Source organism: Ictidomys tridecemlineatus, chromosome 2 (assembly GCF_052094955.1).
Source record: "Ictidomys tridecemlineatus isolate mIctTri1 chromosome 2, mIctTri1.hap1, whole genome shotgun sequence".
Classification (NCBI taxonomy): domain Eukaryota; kingdom Metazoa; phylum Chordata; class Mammalia; order Rodentia; family Sciuridae; genus Ictidomys; species Ictidomys tridecemlineatus.
Window position 1 is genome coordinate 118,187,010 of NC_135478.1, and position 20,240 is coordinate 118,207,249.

Below are 20,240 nucleotides of genomic sequence, written 5' to 3' on the forward strand. Positions count from 1 at the left end.
CTCTTCCTGCAGGTAGGTGTCAGCATGGGGTGGGAGAAGAAGCCCCTTTGGCTTTTAGCCCTGGGCCAGGTAATCCTGGAATGGCTCCCACTGGGATCTGCATTTCAGTGGGAATGTTCTCATGGGAAGATCCGAGGACATGGAATCAGAACTGGTCCCAACTCTGCCTCAGACTCTATGATCTTAGGTAAGCCACAGATGTCGCTTGATCTTGGGATCCTCATCAGTGAATTGGAAAATAATAGTTTGCCTCTGAGGGTTCCTGGGGGCACAGACAAGTGCTGTAAAACACAAATGCCATGGATTCCCATGACGATACCAAGAACCTGTATGTGAGTTCTCACACTCCTTTGAACATCTTGAGATGTTATTTTGAATATGGCCCTGTGTGTCATTCTGAGAATTTCCAGAAAAAAAAATACTCCATTACTGTAAATTAATTATTCCTGTTAATTACAAACATTTTACTTGTAAAGCTATGTCTCTTTCTGTTAAAAAAAAGACCAACATACAAAAATTGAAAGGTAAAAAATGTAAAAGAAAGTGATTACTATATTATAGAAAATTCTTCTAAAATTTATTGTAAGATTTTCAGGAATACCAAGTTTCAGGTGTGTTCTCAGAAAAGATTTCACCCATAGAATCTAGTGAGGGATAACTAAGGTGTAATATGGGTGGGTACTTTGTAGCTAATATGTAACATTATTCCACCTGACCTTGGGAATTCAGAATTTTCTGATTTAGACAGCTAGTAATTTTTAATAATATGGTTTCTTTAATTTTTTGGGGGTAGTACTTGGGTTGAATCCACAACCTCAAACTAGACATGCACTCCACCGCTGAGTTATACCCCGGCCCTTCTTATTTTTATTTTGAGACAGAATCTCACTGGGTTGCCTTGAATTTGCGATCCTTCTGCCTCAGCCCCCCTGAGAAGTTGGATGACTGGTCATATCCAGCATAATGTGACTTTTATAAAAGTTTTTCTAGGTCTGGGGTTATAGCTCTGCGGTAGAATGCTTGCCTCGCATATGAGAGGCACTGGGTGTGATTCTCAGGACCACATAAAAACAAATAAAATAAATAAAGTAAAGATATTGTGTCCATCTTTTAAAAAAATCTTTAAAAAATGTTATCCCAGTAATTTTTCTTAAATCCTGGAATTAAAACAGCTGAGAGCCACCAGGAATAGTGACTGTAGTTGAGGTAAGAGGAAGGATGCACCTACCACAGCCCGCCACCAACCCTTCCCTCCAACACACACCTCCCAAGACTAAAAAACAGCAAAAGGGGCCAAACATCATTGTATGAGATCTTAATGAGTTTTTAAGCCTACATGGGCTTTGATTTTCTCATATGTAAAAATCAATTAATATTCTTGACCTTGTAAGTTCGTGAGAAAGACTAAATATGAAAGGTTTCAACACATATTTGTTGAATGGAACCCAAAAGCTCCATGGGACAGGAGCTATGTTGGTTTATCCACTAAATAGCACATGCCTGTCACGTAACGAATGCTCAACCTTATACGAGTAAATAAGGACGGTTGTTGTGAAACTGTCCATCACTTTCCACAGTTAACTGGATACTTGACCTCCTCAATGTGAGATAAGCAGTGGTCTCCTTATGGCAGAGTTGAAAGATGTTCTGTCACTGTGCCTTCCTCATATTTGACCCTCTATAAGACACAACCAGGCCCGAGACTGACGTGTGTGGCAAGTGAATCCTGAAACGGGCTCACCTTTGCATCTATCCAGGTGCTCAGGAGCAACCAGGAGGTACCTGGGGTGAGTGGGGGAGGGGAGAGGGAGGAAGAGACAAGAGAGGTGGAGACCAAAGAACCGAGCCACCCTCTCGATCACGTCTCCTTTGGCTTTCCTAACTGCAACTCACCCCACAGTGAGATCAGGGTGATCCTGCTAGACCCAGTAAGTGAGAAGATGTGACCCGGAGTCAACTGAAAAAAGGGAAGAAATCAATGAGGACCTTGGATGCTATGTCACGATGGCATGGCAGGGTGGGTTACATCTCCCTGACCATGTCCACGTCCTGATTCCCAGAACCTGTGACGGTCACCTTACATGGCAAAAGGGACTCTGCAGGTGTAATTAAGTTAAGGACTTGAGACAGGGAGACTTCCTGGCCTTTCCAGTGGCCTGATGTGAGCACAGAAGTCCCTATTGGAGGGATGTGGAGGGTGAGGGTGGGAGAGAGGGTGATGTGAGGCAGAAGCAGAGACTGGAGTGGGGCCTCTGGAGAGGAGGAGGGTGACCACCAGACAGATAAAAAGGCAAAGCAATAACAGATTCTCTCCTGGACCCTGCAGATAAGCCAGCCCTGCCAACATCTTGACTTCCGCTCAGTGAAACTGACTTTAGACTCCTGACCTCCAAGAGCTAATAACCTTGCATTGTTTTAAGCCACCAAGTCTATGGCGTTTTGTTACAGCAGCAACAGGAAACTGTACAGATGGCTACAGGATGGAAAGACTTCCACAGAATTAGGAAGGTCAGGAGAATTGGTTTGGATTCACTAATGTTGACAGATCAGCATGAGAATCAGATGGAGTATCTACCAGATAGTTGGAAATGTGAAATGATGCTCAGGCAGGAAAAAGGTCAGGGCTGGGGAGTATGGATTAGGAACAATATGTACCAATGCAGCCCTCAAGAGTTGATAAGGGGAGAGACATAGAGAACAGGAAAGACTCCAGGAACGAACCCCAGGACTCCCAAGTTCAGCAAGTAGAAATATGATGGGAAAGAGTCAAGAAGCAATGTCAGGAGTCTGGATGACACGGGGGCCTGAGAGAAGGTGGGAGAAAGCACACTCAGAAAAGCACCGTGATCCACGTTTCGAAAACGGAACAAGCTGCACACACCCGTGACTGTGCTGACACTGTGTAAGAACAGAGCCAACTGGTCTGGAAAGACTTCAACTAGATTGTAACTGTAGTTAACTCAGAGGAGTGGGACAGGGAAGAACAGTCACATGAGGGGACAAGTTTCCTTTTTCTACTTTATACATTATTGTACTAGAAGAATATTTCTTCACAAGAGTAAGTACCACATTTGTAACTTTAAAATATCATTCTTTTTTTTTTTTTAAAGGGGCAAGAAAAACCAATGAAAAAGATGTAAAAAGAAAATCAGGACAGTGGTGCTTCCCAGAAACCTAGAGAGCTGGGAATTTCAAGGCCAAGGTGGCAGGGCATTCCAAAGACTGCCTGCTGACAAGGCACGATGAAAAGCGACAGAACACCTTTCACCTCTGCCACAAGGAGAGGCTGCTTATCTCTGTCAGGCACAAGGATGCAAACCAAATTGCCATGGTCAAAACTGAATAGGTGGAGCTGGGCACCATGGCGCATGTCTGTAATCCCAGCAGCTCGGACGCTGAGGCAAGAGGATCGTGAGTTCAAAGCCAGCCTCAGCAGTAAGGCAGCAAGACCCTGTCTCAAAAAAAAAAAAAAAAAAAGAGGCGGGAGGGGGGCGGCTGGAGAATGTGGCTCCATACCAAACAAACAAACAACAACAAAATCAGAACAACAAAAAGCAAACCAAAAGATTAGGTGAGGTTTGGCTTCAATGGAGTGGCACTCCTCCATTCAGACCAACGTGGTGAGCCTGGAGTGATGGGAAGAGAGTCCCGCAGGTGCTGGAGAGCAAGCAGAGCAGCCAGAGGTCCCAGAGGGGTGGGGACCAACCCACTGAAGACAGCAGCGGCCACCTTTCAAACGCCAGGGAACATTTTTAATGCACTTTTTTTCCTTTTTTGCATCAAAGCTAGCACCTGGTGCACAACGAGGATATGTTCTACCACTGAGCTCACCAGCCCAGAGGATACGTTAAATAAAACTAAGTTTTATTTTTATTTTTTGCCAGTGGGCAGGCCCCAAATAGTACCATATGGTGAGGCTAAAATTCTGGTAGAAACCCATAGTCTTATCAACTTGAAAAATCAGAGGAGGAAAATATCCCAAAGAGGGGAAAGAGCCCCAATCCTGAGTATGAACTCTTCCCTTATCTCTTTCTCTAACCCCTAAAACACATATGTGCAAGGCAGAGTCTAAGCAGCCAATTTAAGGCTAAATGATCCAAGAAAGATTTCCGAAGTCACCACCATAGGGAAGCCTGATTTTGGTGGTCAAATTCAGCCAAGTTAACTGCCTGATAAAACAACAACAAATCAACATTATTATGAGAGATCTGAATCCAATTTCTCTATAAAACATCATTCAGACATTTCAGATATGATCCTATATTACTGGGCATACACAGAAACATTAGAAAGTCACTAATACTCAGAACAAAAGGTGATCAACCTACAACTCTGCAACTATACTAAAAATCATTGAATTATACACTTTAAATTGTGTGGCATGTAGATTATATCTCAGTCAAGCTGTTACGGAAAGGAAAAAAAAAAAAAGACAAAATCAATAGGGTCTAACCCTGAGATGACCTGCATGGATTTAGCAGACAAGGTTTTAACAGCAGCTGTCATAACTAGACTCACCATTTGAAGGAAAAAACACAAGAGTAAACACACAAATCCCAGCCGAAAAAACTGAAATGTCAATGAAAAGTACCAAGTGGAATTCTTCAGCTAAAAATAAAGTATATAACTAAGGAAATTCACCTGTGTAATAAGGAATTAATCTTGCCCAAAGAGAGGTCTGGACTTTGTGTCTGGCAAAGCCCTTGGAATCCTCCTACATGACAACAGTGTCACTGTTTATCAGAAAGCATTGGCCATGTCGATGGTCTAGGCTAATGATGTGACTTCTTGTGGGGCCTTTGGTCATATGGTATCAGCTCAGCCTCCAGAGGGACTGGAAACTGAGGTCACCTACACAGGTGGCCAACTACATCTACGTGAGCAAGGTCCAGTAAAAACCAATACTAAGGTCTGAGTGAGTTTCAGGCAGGCAAATACCCTGTGCAGGCCAGAGAAACTCATTCGGACCTTCTACTCTCTTACCACGAGTAGAACAGCTTTCAGTGATTTCTATGAGTCCTTTCTAGTGAGGTTCTGAAATTGAGGGTGGTTCTCAGGGACCCCTAACCTTGCAGTTGATGGCAGAGTGAGGATGATTTTAGGGAACCCCTAAACTCTGCATCACTGGTTTTAACAGCAGATTGGAGGTGGCTAAAGAGCTAGTGAACTTTAAGGTAGATCACATAATCTTCCAAACTGAAGAAAAGATTAAACACATGAAGAAAACCTTAGTAGCATATGGGACAATATTAAAAGATCTAAAATATATGTGAATTCTTATAATACAGGAGAGAGGGGATGGGCCAGAAACAGATACTTGAAATAACAATAGGTAAAAATTCCTAAGTTTGGTAAAAGTTTTACATCTACAGATTCAAAAGCTTAAATAATGAGAAAAAGGAAAAAGACACACACAGAAAAGTCACATTTGGGCACATCATAGTCAAACTGCTGAAGAACCCAATTTAGAGAAAATCTTGAAAAAATCATGAAAAAATGGCACATGACATATAGAGTATGAAAATCTACTGAGGTTTTGTAAGAAGAGACATTATGATTGCTGTATGTATATAGGTGACTCTATGACCAGTGTGATTTTGCAATCTGTATAATTAGAAAAATGAGAAATTATACCCCAATGATTCAAATGTATGAATCAGCAAGATCATTGTAATGTCATGTGTAGCTAATAAAAAAAGTTTTTAAAAAAAGAAATAATAGAAGTCAAAAAACATTAGACAGGGGCTGGGGCTGGGGTCAGCGGCAGAGCACTTGCCTCGCACATGTGAGGCACTGGGTTCGATCCTCAGCACCACATACAAATAAATCAACAAAATAAAGATTAAAAAAAAACATTAGACAGACATCTTTAAAGGGCTAAAAGAAAGATTTAAAAACATATCAACCTAGAATTCTATATCCAGCACAGTTATCCTTAAAAAATGAAGAGGAAACCAAGACATTTTAAGGTCAAACCAGAAAACCAGTAGTAAGATAACAAACATAAATCCAACAATACCAATAATTATGTTAAATATTAAATAGAAGAGATTCTCCAATTAAAAGGCCCAAACCTACTATGAAGAAGACAACAATACATTGTCTGTAGTTGACAAACATGAAATAAATAAATAAATAAATCCAACAAAAAGGAAGAGCATTCACTGGCAGTCAAGCACCACGAGATATGCCCAGTGTGCTCTTCAGGCTGAAGGGAATGAGATCAGATGGAAACTCCGATCTTTAGGATAAATGTGAGCAGCAGAAATGGGGGAACAGTTGGTAAATATAAAATGTCATTTCCCCCCTTCATTCATTAAAATGTCTTTTTTTAAATACAAATATAACAAGGTCCTGTGGATTTAATAAGAATGTGGGTATAGTAGCACAAGTGTGACAACTGCAGTATTAAGTCCAGGCTGGACTCAGATGGTTGCAAGAAACACTTCACAGGAAGTGCAATGCTGTGAGCTCAAGGGAGACTAAAAAGTCAGTGGTAGAGGATGTGCTCTTTAGAGCAACCACTACAAAATATTGCAAAGAAACAGAGTTAAAAAAGCAAATAGATAAAATCTAAAAGGTTAAATTAACCCATGTAAAGCAGAAAAGCAACAAAAGATCAAAACATTAATGGGAAAACCAGAGTAAGAAAGCAAACATAAATCCAACAATACTAATAATTATATTAAATATTAAATGAAAGAGATTCTCCAAATATAAGGCCCAAACCAACTATGGAGAAGTATATATCAATATACAGACAACTATACATTGTCTGCAGTTGACAAATATTAAATAAAAAACAGAAATAAAAGGCAAATGGATGGAAAAAGATAAACTATAGAAATAATAAGCCTAAGAATACGGGAATGGGCACATCAGTATGAGATGAAGTAGTCTTCAGATAAAAGGATATTATCAAAGATCAAAAAGTCATTTCATAATCATTAAGGGTACAATATGTCAGGAAGACAAACTGATCATTAATGAATATTAGCTCAATAAGAGAGCTTCAAAATTCAAGAAGCAAGCTTTTGCTGAATTGTTTCATCTTTATTTTTGAAGGACAGTTTTGCGGGACATAGAATTCTAGGTTGAGAAACAGATAAATCCACAATGATATGCAGAGGTTTTTAACAATCCCCTTCTGAATAATTTTCGAAAAAAGATTTTAAAAATCACAACAAAACAGAGTGTGGTGGCACATGCCTATAAACCCAGAGACTCTGGAGGCTAAGGCAGGAGGATAGTGAGTTCAAAGCCAGCCTCAGCAATGGTGAGGTGCTAAGTAACTCAGTGAGACCCTGTCTCTAAATAAAATATAAAATAGGAGTGGGGATGTGGCTCAGTGGTTGAGTGACCCTGAGTTCAATCCCCAGTACCTACCCTCCCACGCACAATGAAACAGACATGATCTGAACAATACTATCAACTAACTTGACCCATTAGGTACTTAAAGATTACATTGAAATCCTAAAATATACTGCCTGGACATAATAAAATTAAACTAAAATAACAATACAGTATCTAGGAAAACCTCAATTTTAAAAAATTTGTTTTGGTGCAGTGCTGGGGATTAAAACAAGAGCCTTACACATGCTTGACTAGTGCCTACCACTGAGCTACACTCCAAACCCCCAAATATTTTAAAGTTAAACAATACTTCATGAGTCAAAAAGAAATCATAAATAACTTTATAAAATTTTTAAAGCTTGGGGCTGGGGATGTAGCTCAAGCGGTAGCGCGCTTGCCTGGCATGCGAGCGGCCCGGGTTCGATCCTCAGCACCACATACCAACAAAGATGTTGTGTCCGCTGAGAACTAAAAAATAAATATTAAAAAAAATTTTTTTTTAAAGCTCAATTAAGTGAAAACATATTTTAAAAGGTATGGGAGCTGAATGTGGTAGTACACTTCTGTAATTCCAGCGGCTCAGGAGGCATACACAGGAGGATTGGAAGTTCAAAGCCAACCTCAGCAATTTAGTGAGGCCATAAGCAACTGAGTAAGATCCTGTCTCAAAAATTGAAAAAGTGAGAAATGGATGGGGATATGACTCAGTGGTTAAGTGCCCCTGGGTTAAATTGAGAGAGAGAGAAAAAAAAAGAGGGAGAGAACGAAAGGAAGGAAGGAAGAAGGGAGGAAATGAGGGAGGGAGGGAGGGAGGGAGGAAAGGGGTATGGATATAGTAAAAATTTTCTTAGAGCATTACAATTATACTGAGTAGGTGGGTTCAGTGTGACAACGCCATACATATATGGAATTTGATTTCCTCCATTTCAGTCCTGGTTCCCCCATCTTTTCCGCTTCTTCCCTCCCCCATTCTCCTTCTTCTACTCTATCGATCTTCCTTTATTTATTTATATATACATATTTATATATACATAAAGGTGGAATTCTCTGTGCCATATTTATATGAGGCATGATTTTATTAAATTCACTCCATATTTCTAGAGGAAAATTCATATGTTTAAATGATTGTATTAGAAGAAGAGTATATAATCAATAACCTAAGTTTTGCCCTTAGGTAGCTAAAAAAAGGACTCAAAGTAGAATGAAGAAAACAATAAGCAGGGGCTGGGGATGTGGCTCAAGCAGTAGCGCGCTCGCCTGGCATGCGTGCGGCCCGGGTTCGATCCTCAGCATCACATACAAACAAAGATGTTGTGTCCGCCAAAAACTAAAAAAAAATAAATATTTAAAAAATTCTCTCTCTCTCTCTCTCTCTCTCTCAAAATAAAGAAAACAATAAGCAGATAAACAATAGGGAAAAATTGACAAAAGCTAAAGTTGGTTCCTTTTAAAAGTCAAGAGAATTGATAAATTTTTAGTCAGAATGATTCAGGAAAGTGGAGGGGGGCCATACAACACAAACTCCTAATATCAGTAATAAGGGAGGAATATCCCTAGACAAGCTTCAACATTAAAGTAATAATGAGACATTAAAAACAACATTAGGCCAATAATTTCAACAATTTAGATGAAGTGAACAAAGTTTTTGAAAAAAATACAACTTATCAAACTGACACAAGATGAAAAGGAAAACATTGATAGTCTAAGACGTATAACTTTCTCACTTCTAGGTTCCAAGCCCTCTACTCCATCCTGCCATCACTGCTGGACTCATTTTGATCCCCATTTTCACAACTTGCACAATTCTGTTCACGAACATACCCCCTGCCTCTTTTTTATGCCAATCTTCTATCACCCTGTAGCATATTCCTGAATTCTAATCATGGTACCATCTCTCAGATATGCAAATCTGCTACAACTCATACCTTCTTTCACATGTCCCTTGGCATCAATGCCATTCTATTCCTGGCCAAATCTTGCCAGTGCTTCAGAGTCCACCTGGATCTAATCCCCTGTAGGAAGTTTTCATTTTTGAGGCTATTCCCAGCCCTCAGGGTCTCTCTTCTAGGAATTCCATGGCAACACATCACTATCATTGTTTTTGAGGGAGGACTTTGTTGTCCTGCATATTTGTCTTATTTTTCTAACTAAATTATTAGCTCTTTAAAGATAATGATTTTTTAAAAAGTTCTCTGTCCCTTAAAGCACATATTAAGCATTCAATAAATATTTGTAAAATATTTGCAAAAAACTGTTGAATGGATATATAAAGTCAAGATCCTATTTCTGTGGCTCTTGTCAGACTCTCATACCATCTGTAAGGCTTTCTCCAACAACTAGCCAAAAAACATATGATTAAAATAAGTAGAGGTAAAGGGAGGGAGAAGTAGTGAGTGACCAAAGTATAAGAAGAGATGGGGATGCTTGGTTTCAGCAAGCATAATAAATAAAATGGGGCTGAGTTTCACATCCTGCTGCCACCAGTATCTGATAGGCATGCACTGATACCATCAACTCATTTTCTCCTTGTCTTCGCCCCACCCTGAATCCTTGTGGGCACAGAATGAACCACAAGGGTTCCAGACAGCTTATACTTCCAAGCACATTTGTACGTGACATTCATTATATACCCACATGTGTTTGGATAACAAGAGATATAACAATATCTTCTAAAAACCAGTTACCAAATACTGCTGGTCTCTTACCACTACATATAAACTATCTCAAACTGTAAATGTCTTTACTGTAACCAAGTACTAGCAAAATGGTGCCTACAAACCTATCTTTTAATCTTTCACAAAATAATTTTGCATTATACTAAAATTAACAATAGCTTTTATGAATACAGATAATTCTGAGTAAAAATACATTTTCTGTGGGGTTAGGTAAAGAAATTCCTATAAGCACAAATTCTCTCCAGTTCTCTCGCACTGGTCACTTCCTAGTAGCATCTCTTTCATTTAAATCAAAATAGCTTATATCATCTTCATTTCCCCTTCTCTCTAATTAGATAAATCTGGTTGCTCTTCTCTGTAGACAGATTAAAAGGTTGGGGTGAGGGCTGGGGTTGTGGCTTAGCGGCAGAGAGCTTGCCTAGCATGTGTGAGGCACTGGCTTTGATTCTCAGCACCAAATGTAGATAAATAAAATAAATAAAATAAAATAAAATCAGCAACTAATAAAAATATTTTTTAAGAAAGGTTAGGGTGTGTTGTTTTCCTAGTATTTCAGAGTCCAATCCTCAGAGCAATGACAACAGGAAGGGTGGGGTGGTTTAGAGGAGGCAGGCTCCAGGGGAACCTATCTCAAGGAAAGACAGCATACACTATAAGAGACAGTGGGCTGCTCCAGCTGTTTCCAGCGCATGACATCGACCCAGGGTCTTGCAAACAACCCACTCCTTACCCAGATTGGAGGAGGCGCGCCCCTCTGCTGCCCGATCCTTGAGGTCCTCAGCTATGCCCAGCTGCTGCTCGTGGTACTGTTTCGCTCTTTCCAAATCCTGCATGCACCTGGCGGCGTGGCCCAGGCCTGCGTAGGCCCGCATCTCGATGGCCTTCTCCATCAGCTCCTGCGCCAGCTCCAGCACGTAGTTGTGGTAGGACATGGCCTTGTCGAAGTTCCTGCGGTAATGGTAGGCGCTGCCCAGATTGCTGTAGGCCCGGGCCTCTTCCCGCTTGTTCCCCAGCTCCTTGGCTATCTTCAGGTGCTGCTCGTGGCACTGCACGGCGTTCTCAAAGTCGCCCATGGCAATATACACAGCTCCCATGTTGCCAAGTTCTCGGGCTTCGGAAAGCTCGTCTTTGGACTGCTTGGCGAGAAGAACACACTGTTTGTGACTGGCCAGTGCATTGGGGTAGTCTCCGATGGCTGTATACACATGGCCCAGACTGCTCAGGGCTGACGAAGCTGCCTGGAGAGAAAGGATAAGGCAGAGAAATGAAAGCACATCAGAAAATGGCTTTGGTTTGTTTCAGCAGATAAAATTTCACAGAGTTTGCCTGTAACTATCAATTCAGTCCCTAATGGAGTTTCTATCAGTGGACCACAGACCTCCAGAGAACTGATAAAGAGCACATCCAACACCAAGTTCCTAGCAGAAGACAATGGTAATTTAATCAGGAGCTTTCCATGCCTAATCTCACAGAAGCAGGTTGTGTTCCATATGACCTTTGTCTTAGTTTAAAGACTTGGTGACATTTCTAATATTCACTATGATATTACAGCTCTGTTAATACCCATTAACCTCTGTGCTATAAGAAAGTGTTGAAGAAAACCAAAATTAATTACTACATATGACAGAGTGTAGGACATTCACAGGAGAAGCCTGGGCTTGGCTTGTGGCCCTTCTGGGTGATTCTGTACTCTGGTTTTCTGCAAAGCAAATGGATGCATTAGTGGTGAGGGAGATGGTTCACCATGAGGACTGAGAATTTTGCAAACCAGGACCCACTTGAAGGTCCTGATTTCTCATCTTGTTCCTTCAAAGTGACTTTATCGGTGCTGGTTACTGTGGAGGGCTTAGATTTGGATGAGTCTCCTTGTAAATCAATGGCTGTGTTCCAACCTGTGCCTCTGAATGGGGTGGTCTCCATTTATCCTCTATGAAGCCTCCCTGCCCTCCTTAGGCTCATCGCCCAAAGAAAAGCACAGAAACCCTTTTGGGCTTAAAGGTTTCAATGAAAATAACTCTGTGTCAGTGTAGCGGATCACACAGGAACTATGAAAATATTCACAGGAGAGGTACACAAGCACATACAGTCCTAGAGCCTGGTCTTCAGTTTCTAACTCCTTTGCAGAGGTATGACAGGGAAGTTATGCTGGGCTTTTTAAGTCCTTCTTTTCATTCCACAAGTTGGAAGCTTCCTCCCCTCTCCTCCTTCACTGCCTGTCTACAGCTTAGGCCATGTCACCCCCTCTCTTCATGATGCTTCCCTCTGAAGCATGGAAACCAGACCCTGGCGGAACAAAGGCTGAACTCTCACACATGGGCAAGAAATCTTCCCCAGGGCCCCGGGCACAGGACTAGCCATGAGGTAATGCTGTCCCTGCTGAGTAAGGGCATTTCTTTGTGGGAAGGGTTCTATGTTTGTGCACTTCAGGACACTTTTATTAATATTTTATAGATATGAGTGATTTGCTACCCTGTTTCCTTTGCTTGTGAAATAGCAGTTCTTGATCAAAATGACTGAGACACCATTTTTATGGGGCTTGCAAATAGTATATTTGCAAAATGTTCCATATTGTTCTAAGTTGCTTTTATCATTTCACAGATGTTCCAACAAAAAGATTTAGAAAATAGAGAGGAAATACATCCTTAGAAATTTACTTTTTTTGCTTTCTTCTGAGTGGAGAGAACAGAAACAGCTCCACGAGAGTCACAATGCTGCAGCGCTGTGATCTGGCAGAAGCAGCACTGGTGACACCAAATGGCATGCCACTTGGACCACACTGGCCACGGGTTCCCACGGGAGAGCCCTTGGGGCTGAGCTTAGGACTTCGGGTCAGCAGTCTAGACAGGCGGCTGCTGCTCCCGGCCTTTCCCCTGCACCACCCACTCACCCACCCGACCATCTTCTCTTCCTGTGCTTTAGGCCCAGGACTCAGCCTCTTCCCTCTGCTTCAGTGGTTAGCTCTCCCAGCCTTATTCTCCCCAAACCCTCCCACCCTCAGCCCTTTGTCACCCTCACAGTAAAACACCAGGGCTCTTTTGTAGGAGCGGGCGGCGCACAGTCACACCCTGGTTCAGAGCTGCGCCGCCCTCCCCTGGCTGGAGCCACTTAACATCGCTAGGCCCAGCCGAGAGCCAGGAGCCTCTGTCAAACGCACAAACCATAAATAATTCACTAGATGGCTCCCACAGTAGCTCGTGGAGGCAGTGAGCCGGGGGCGCCGGGATGGGTTACAGGCCCCGGGCGGCTCCACACCCGGCGGGCATCGCCATTCTCAGGAACTTCTGGTTTATGGCACTCCAAACGACGGCCCGGGGAGCCTCTGCTCTGGTCCTTCATTTCTCCAATGCCAGGGAGACACAGCACTCGCTTAGGGGAGCTCTCCGAACATAAGGACAGGGATTCTGGGGCATCTCCCTTCTAGGGAGGGGAGAGGAAGGAAGGACCAGCCAGGAGCTCTTTCCTGATGCTGCCAGGCGGGTGTCCTGCAAACCAGCATCGCTACCAAGGACCATGGAACTGAGGAAGCATACACCACAGCCCCTGAGACCAGAGGGGCAGCTTGGCACAGGGGAGGAGTGGATAGGATTTGGTGTCAAGGCCCTGGCTGTGACACCCTAATAAGTCATTTTAACCTATTTAACTTGCTTTCTTTATTTATAACATGGCACTTGATGACAATACTGTCCATACTCCACAGGGCTGGGAGGGGATCAGATGAGGCTGGGAGCCCGAGTGCTCTGTGAAGGCGTTGCTAAGGGGTGCACGGTGTCTTATGAAGGCACGCTGCCTGGGCTGGGCTCTGTTACCTGAAAACATCAGTCACTGTGACCAAACATCTATATTCCTATCAGTCGCCACAGGAAATGAAGTCCAGGTTTTACAGCTCAGGGCAAATAACATGTGATGGTATTTATCAGCTAAGTGAATTACAAATTAATCACTTGTCTTTGTTCCTGTTGCTGTAGAATAAGTGTAGATCTGAAACATGGTTTCAGGCTGTTAATGAGGATCTGAAGACCCACTATCGATAGGGAATCACGGGCCCCACCTCAAGCAGATGCTGCATTTGCCACCAAGGTTCACGCTGCCTTTGTATATTAATCTCTCTGAGATTTTTGTGCTAGAATAGCAGCAGCTGCTTCCCACAGTGGAAACATTTTGGAACATCTGTATTTGAATACTAAAATGCATACAAACAGTTATGCTAACAAACTATCTGGCTGGAGTAAGACAATGGCTTTCTCTTTGTACAGACAGAAATTACTCATGCTCCTGCCTAAGCTCCATTTCCAGCTGCAGACTGAACACAGAGGAGTCAGGAGCCCCTCGCTCTGTGACCTCAATATTTGAGATGAACTGCATCTGACAAGTTAGTTTCACGGGACCTGAATCTAGAGCCGGAAATTTGCTCATATTTCATCCATCCACCTTTAAGGGGTTTTAGTTGGAGAAATAAAGTTCAAACTGCCCCAAACTATAACCACATTGATGGCACTACCATTAACCATCGTCTGAAGATTTAAACATGTTTTTCTTTCCTCTTAGCATGTTTTCCCCTGTACAATATATATATTTTTTATTAAAGTTTTATTGTGTGGGAGATTAAATGCACAGTCGTATTATATGGAAAATAATCAGTATAATTGCTGATTGACTTAATTGCATGTAGTTGGAAAAATGGGAAATGTTCTGGCTGCTAGTACTAGAAATATTTTTTTCATTTTTACTCTCCAAATCCACATGCACCATGCATGTAGACAGAGGGACACAGAAACTCAGGGATACTCTGGAATCAAGCATGCAAAGGCTCAAATAGCACAATGTGTGATAAGGCACATCATGTAGCATCTCTGAGCCTTGGTTTCCTCATCTGTAAAATAGGAATATTAATATTAGAGGCTTGATAGGCTTAAAATAAATCAGTATTTGTAAAGAGCCTCATTCATGGCTTATTATGTAGAAGATGATCAAATATTTTAGTTTTGAGTTTCTCTTCTTACTCCAACCAAAATAATACCCACTTAGCTTTGTTCATTTCAGAGATGTGGTAGAAGATGATCAGGAAATAGAACATGAAGTTCTGTTACCACAACTAAAAAGACCACCCATGGTGGGAAAGTCATCACCTTCATATACGAAGGCTGGCATGCCTTCAATTAGTCTTCTGCAATCATATTCATGAGAAAATTCACCCCTTGCTTAGGGACATCTTAGGATCATTTGCACATCCAACACATGGTCTTAGTAAACACTTTATTTCAAGTGGTTTAAGCTCTGGAGCATTTGGAGCTGGTTGGTTGGGACATCTGTTCATTCATTCATTCACACAGTCAAGAAAATTCTCTATACCCACACAAATATCATGAACTAATTTTGTCGAAGGAACAGAGGTAATTCCACAGAGAAGAATATGTTTCAAGAAATGGTACTGGAGCAACTAAATCTCACATGCCAAGAAAAGATTCTATATACAGGCCTCATACCGTTCACAAACATTAACTTGAAATGGGTCACAGACCCACATATAAAATGCAGAATTATAAAACTTTGAGAAGATAACGAGAGAAAATCTAGGTGACCTCTGATTATTAGATATAACATGAAAGAAAAAAAATTAGTAAGTTAAACTTTATAAAATTAAAACCTTATGCTCTGCAAAAGACACTGTTAAGGGTCTGGGGTTGTGACTTAGTGGCAGAGTGCTCGCCTAGCACATTCGAGGCCCTGGGTTCAATCCTCAGCACCACATAAAAATAAATAAGTAAAATAAAGATATTGAAAAAAAAGACATTGTTAAGAGAATGAAAAGACAAACTGCAAGCTGAGAAAATATTTGCAAAACACACATCTGATAGAAAAACTTGTATCCAAATATAAAAACTAAACAATAAGGAATGACTCGATAAAAAAGGGAAAAAGATCTGAAGAAGCTCCTCTCAGAGAAGAAATGTAGATGGCGAGGAAGCAAGCGAGAAGACCCTCAACATCCCTGACCTCAGGGAGCTGGAAATCAAAACAGCAATGAGAGGCCACTGTGTATCCCACAGCAAAACACAGTGACAATGCCAAACACTGGCGAGGATGCGGAGCCACCGAGGTCCTCACCTATTGCTGGAAGGAATGAAAATGGTACAATCACTCCAGAAGATAGCTGGGCAATTTCTTCTAAGACCAAGTATAGTCTCACCATGGGATTCGGCAATCCTGCTCCCAATCAAGGTGAACATGTTTGTCCACACACAAACCTGAACACAACTCTTTTTTTTTTTATTAATTTCTTTTTAGTTGTGGAGGGACACAATACCTTAATTTTATATATTTACTTTTATGTGGTGCTGAGAATCAAACCCAGTGCCTCACACATGCTAGGCAAGTGCTCTACCACTGAGCCCCAGCCCCTGAATGCAAATCCTAATAACAGCTTTCTTAATAATTGCTAGACACTGGAAGCAACCAAGGCAGCTCTCAAAAGATGAATGAGTAAATAAACTGTGGTGTTGTTGTGCAGTGTGATGTTATTCAATGATAAAAAGAATTGTCCACTGAACCACCAAAAGGTATGGAAGGTATGGAAGAAACCTTCAGTGTCTGTCGTTTAGTGAAGAAGCCAGCCTAAAACAGCAGCACACTGTGTGATTTCAACTGTGTGACCCTCTGGAAAAGCCAAGACTACAGGGTAAAAAGATCAGTGGTTACAGGGACTCTGGGAGAACTGGGCTTTGAGGGCAATGAAACTGAGCTATTCTGCATGACGCTACAATGGTGGACACCTGACATCAGGTATTTGTCAAAGGCCATAGAGCTGTACAACAATGAACCCTGACATCAATTATGAACTGAGCTAACAGTAAGACACCAATATTGGTTCATCAACTGTGACACATGTCCCGAACTGATGCAAGATATTAATAAAAGGGGGAACTAATGGGGACAGAGAGGGTATGTGGAAACTGTCTATAACATCTACTCAGTTTTCTGTTCTAAAAATAATGTCTATTAGCTTAAAAATGAATGAATGAATTGGAGTTTTCCTTCTTGGGAGAAGAGGAGCATTCTTTTGGGATATGGAAATGTCATGGTCAAGGGCATGAAGTACGGCAGAGTGAGTTTAGGTTGGAGCAGGCAGTTGATTAGCCCCTGGAGTCTGGAAGGTAAGTTTCCATGAGCTCTGTCTGTCCACAGTATGTAGAATCTGAGACACTTCTCATGTGGAGTTTCACTTGATCATTGTAACAAAGCTTTTAAGTATATGTTATGATGGTACTGATTTGTGAGATCAATCCAGACTCAAGAGAGGTCAAGATTCAGAGAAATGATGTGACACGCCCCAAAGTACAAAATTAACGACAGTGCCTGGGTTCAGAGCCACAGCCTCAGACTAGCTCTTGTGCTCACTGGACTACAAAGGGTACAGATGGCCTCTTTTGATAAATTCACAACCCGTGGTGCAATAAGGTCCACATATTTCTATGAAGTACATGAAAACCAAGGAGATCAGTAAAAATAACAATGAAATGCTTAACAAAAGTGACTAATTAGAATATAGTTTAAAAAAATGGCTAATTAGAATAAAGTTAGGTATTTTAAGCACCAGTGATGCTAAGAATAGTCTTTGGGGCCATTCACAATTATGCCAGCTTTCTCGTTCCACACAGGTGAGAGTGAACATCACCGCCTGCGTGAGGCCAAGTGGGGGTGGCCATGGACCTGCTGTGGCTAATAAATGTGACTGTTCCCCAGAGGGCAGCTTGCAGGAACCAGTGCATCTTTACACATTCTCTATTCCCTTTGCTACAGACTGTTTCATCAGAATCGATCTTCAAATGAGAAGCACGTCAAGGCGGAACAGATCCTTGTCTGATCTATAATGAATATACAGGGGGCCCCAGAACTAAGCCTTAGCTGTTGTAAGCCACAGAGACTTTGAGATTGATTGTTACTACTCCATAAACCTGGCCAATCCTGACCAATACCACACTGAACAAAAATTAATAATTTAATTCTTCAGGAAATATAAGTTACCATTAACATTATGTAGTGGTTCAATTATGTGCCAATTACCATAGGTTTCTGGATGATGAAATTTTAGGCATTTTTATAGGAAAGCCCCATTTGAAAAGAACTGGGTACTAAACGCAGCTGATTTTTGAAACCTTTATTAGTAGATGCAAAAGTCTCTCTGGAAGTACTTTATCCAAATCACAGATTGCTTAGGGGAATCATTAGCCACTCAAATACATACCTGAAAACAGAAGATTGAATCGTGTTCTGTGAGGCCTGAAGTGACATAGACTCCCTATTTAAGGAGTGGATTCTAGCCTGAAAATCTACCCTTAATCCGCAACTGAGCTGACAGAGTAATTCCATGTAAAGGTTAAATGATGGTCATGAACTTCTGGAATTGTTTACTCAATAGTCACACTGAACCATCTGGACAATAATTAAAGAAATTCTATCTCTGTATTGTTGAGGACATTGTGCAGGGTATCACCCAGTGCCATCTTTATAAGGACAAAAGAAAAAAAGCCTTTCACTGTGCTGCCATGGCTTCATCTTACTGTGACTTTTGTCCGTAGTCATATTTTCCTCTTTCTCTGGGCCACCAGGAGGCTTATGGCCAGACTCAGAGCCTCACCTTAACAGGCAGATGGAATCCCCAAATACTTGTAAAGTCTTACCTGGCTTCTGACCCTTGCCCCTCATTACTTGATCTCTCCTCTTTTATATTCTGTTTTCTGCTTCCACAAATGCTTCTTGAATTGAATCAGACAAATCAAGGAAATGCAAACAAACAAACAGTTAAGTTATAAGTATCTTAGTAGGGAGAAAGCTTCCTAAATGGGATTTCTAAGAATTGTGAACTTACAGCCCCAGAGAAGGAGGAGGCTTAACTACCACACAAACAGGGAAATTTTAATTACATGGTCTTTAATGGCCTTAAATCATTTCCATGCTGTGCATGTTCGGTAATTGGTATCAGGTTTATCATAATCAATCTAACCAGTCTATCCCAATGTTTAAATCCAAGGTTGGAGAAATATTCGGCAATTATTCCAGAAAAGAAAATAATGTATGTATCTGAATTCTTTTCTATGGTAATAGTTGAAATAGTTGGTTTGAATCTATTACTCTGAGCCTAGAGAGCTATTAGTAATAGTTACAGCTTCTCCATGGTAACCTGTCAGCCTTTTCTAATACTGTGAGGCCAGAGGAGCTTTCATAATAATTATTTTTATCAAAATTATATTAGGGTTGGAAGAATAATACAATGTCAGAAAGATCTATTACCTAGATCTAAGAGTTGCTATCACAGGTGATAAATTATTTATAATGCCCAGCATTAATACAGCGATGTTTTCACACCAAGTGTTTGTAAATGTCCTTTGCAGATGCAAATTAACAGATTAATAAGGAAACAAGCTTTCTGGTATGAGAACTGGGATGACAGATTAGCTATTAAGAGCAATTTATAGGTCATAAGATATGAAAGTTGGCAAGAAACACTACCTCTGCTGGCTCTATAAATAGCAAAACTGCATTTGGTTTCCCAGAGGTATCCTGTTAGACATTTTAATTATACCATAAAAACTGCCAGAATTTATAATGATTTCATTTTTTAAAAAACTTGATGCTCCATGTAAACTTGATGCAATCCAACAGGCATCTGTGCTATGTGCTGTAAATGCCAAGTTTCAGCCCTGGGAAGTGCTTTCTCCTGAAGGACTGGCAATGGGGAGGCTGGGGGTGAGCATCAGAGGAAAGAAATGTCATTCCCGATATCTCCTCCCTCTCTCACATTCCACCATCTTCCACTGCTATCCCCCTGGGACGACATCTATAAGAACTCCGAGTAGCTCTTTGGCCAATATGATGATCCGGTAAAATGCCTAGGGTCTTGGCAGTTCTATTGGGGAGTTGACTCTGGGGCTAAATCTCTCAGTCACTTGAAATAATCAGTTAAGATTATATTTGGAGATTTATTTCCCACTCTGTTTCACCTACATCTTCAGAAAACTGATTCCGGGGGAAAGCAGGTAACCTACCTCATATGAGTTCTCTAAGACACAATTCACTCAATTCCTCGTGTAATAATTTTGACCTGGATTAGGAAATACAACCCACCATCATGCTGTTTTAGTCCAATCAAAACTGTTCCATTTCACACTTGCCAGCCAACCTGAATTTCAGTGGGCTATAAAACATTGTTCGGTA

General features: G+C 41.3%; 1 protein-coding gene across 4 annotated transcripts in view; it reads right to left on the reverse strand.

Annotated features, from left to right (window-relative positions):
- Ttc28 (tetratricopeptide repeat domain 28) overlaps nt 1–20,240 on the reverse strand; it is a 593,457-nt gene that overhangs the window by 142,406 nt on the left and 430,811 nt on the right. For all 4 annotated transcript variants that reach the window (XM_078039658.1, XM_078039657.1, XM_021733755.3 and 1 more), the window contains one exon: nt 10,759–11,266. In XM_078039658.1, coding sequence (XP_077895784.1) covers nt 10,759–11,266 — 508 coding nt within the window. The remainder of the gene's footprint in view (nt 1–10,758; nt 11,267–20,240) is intronic.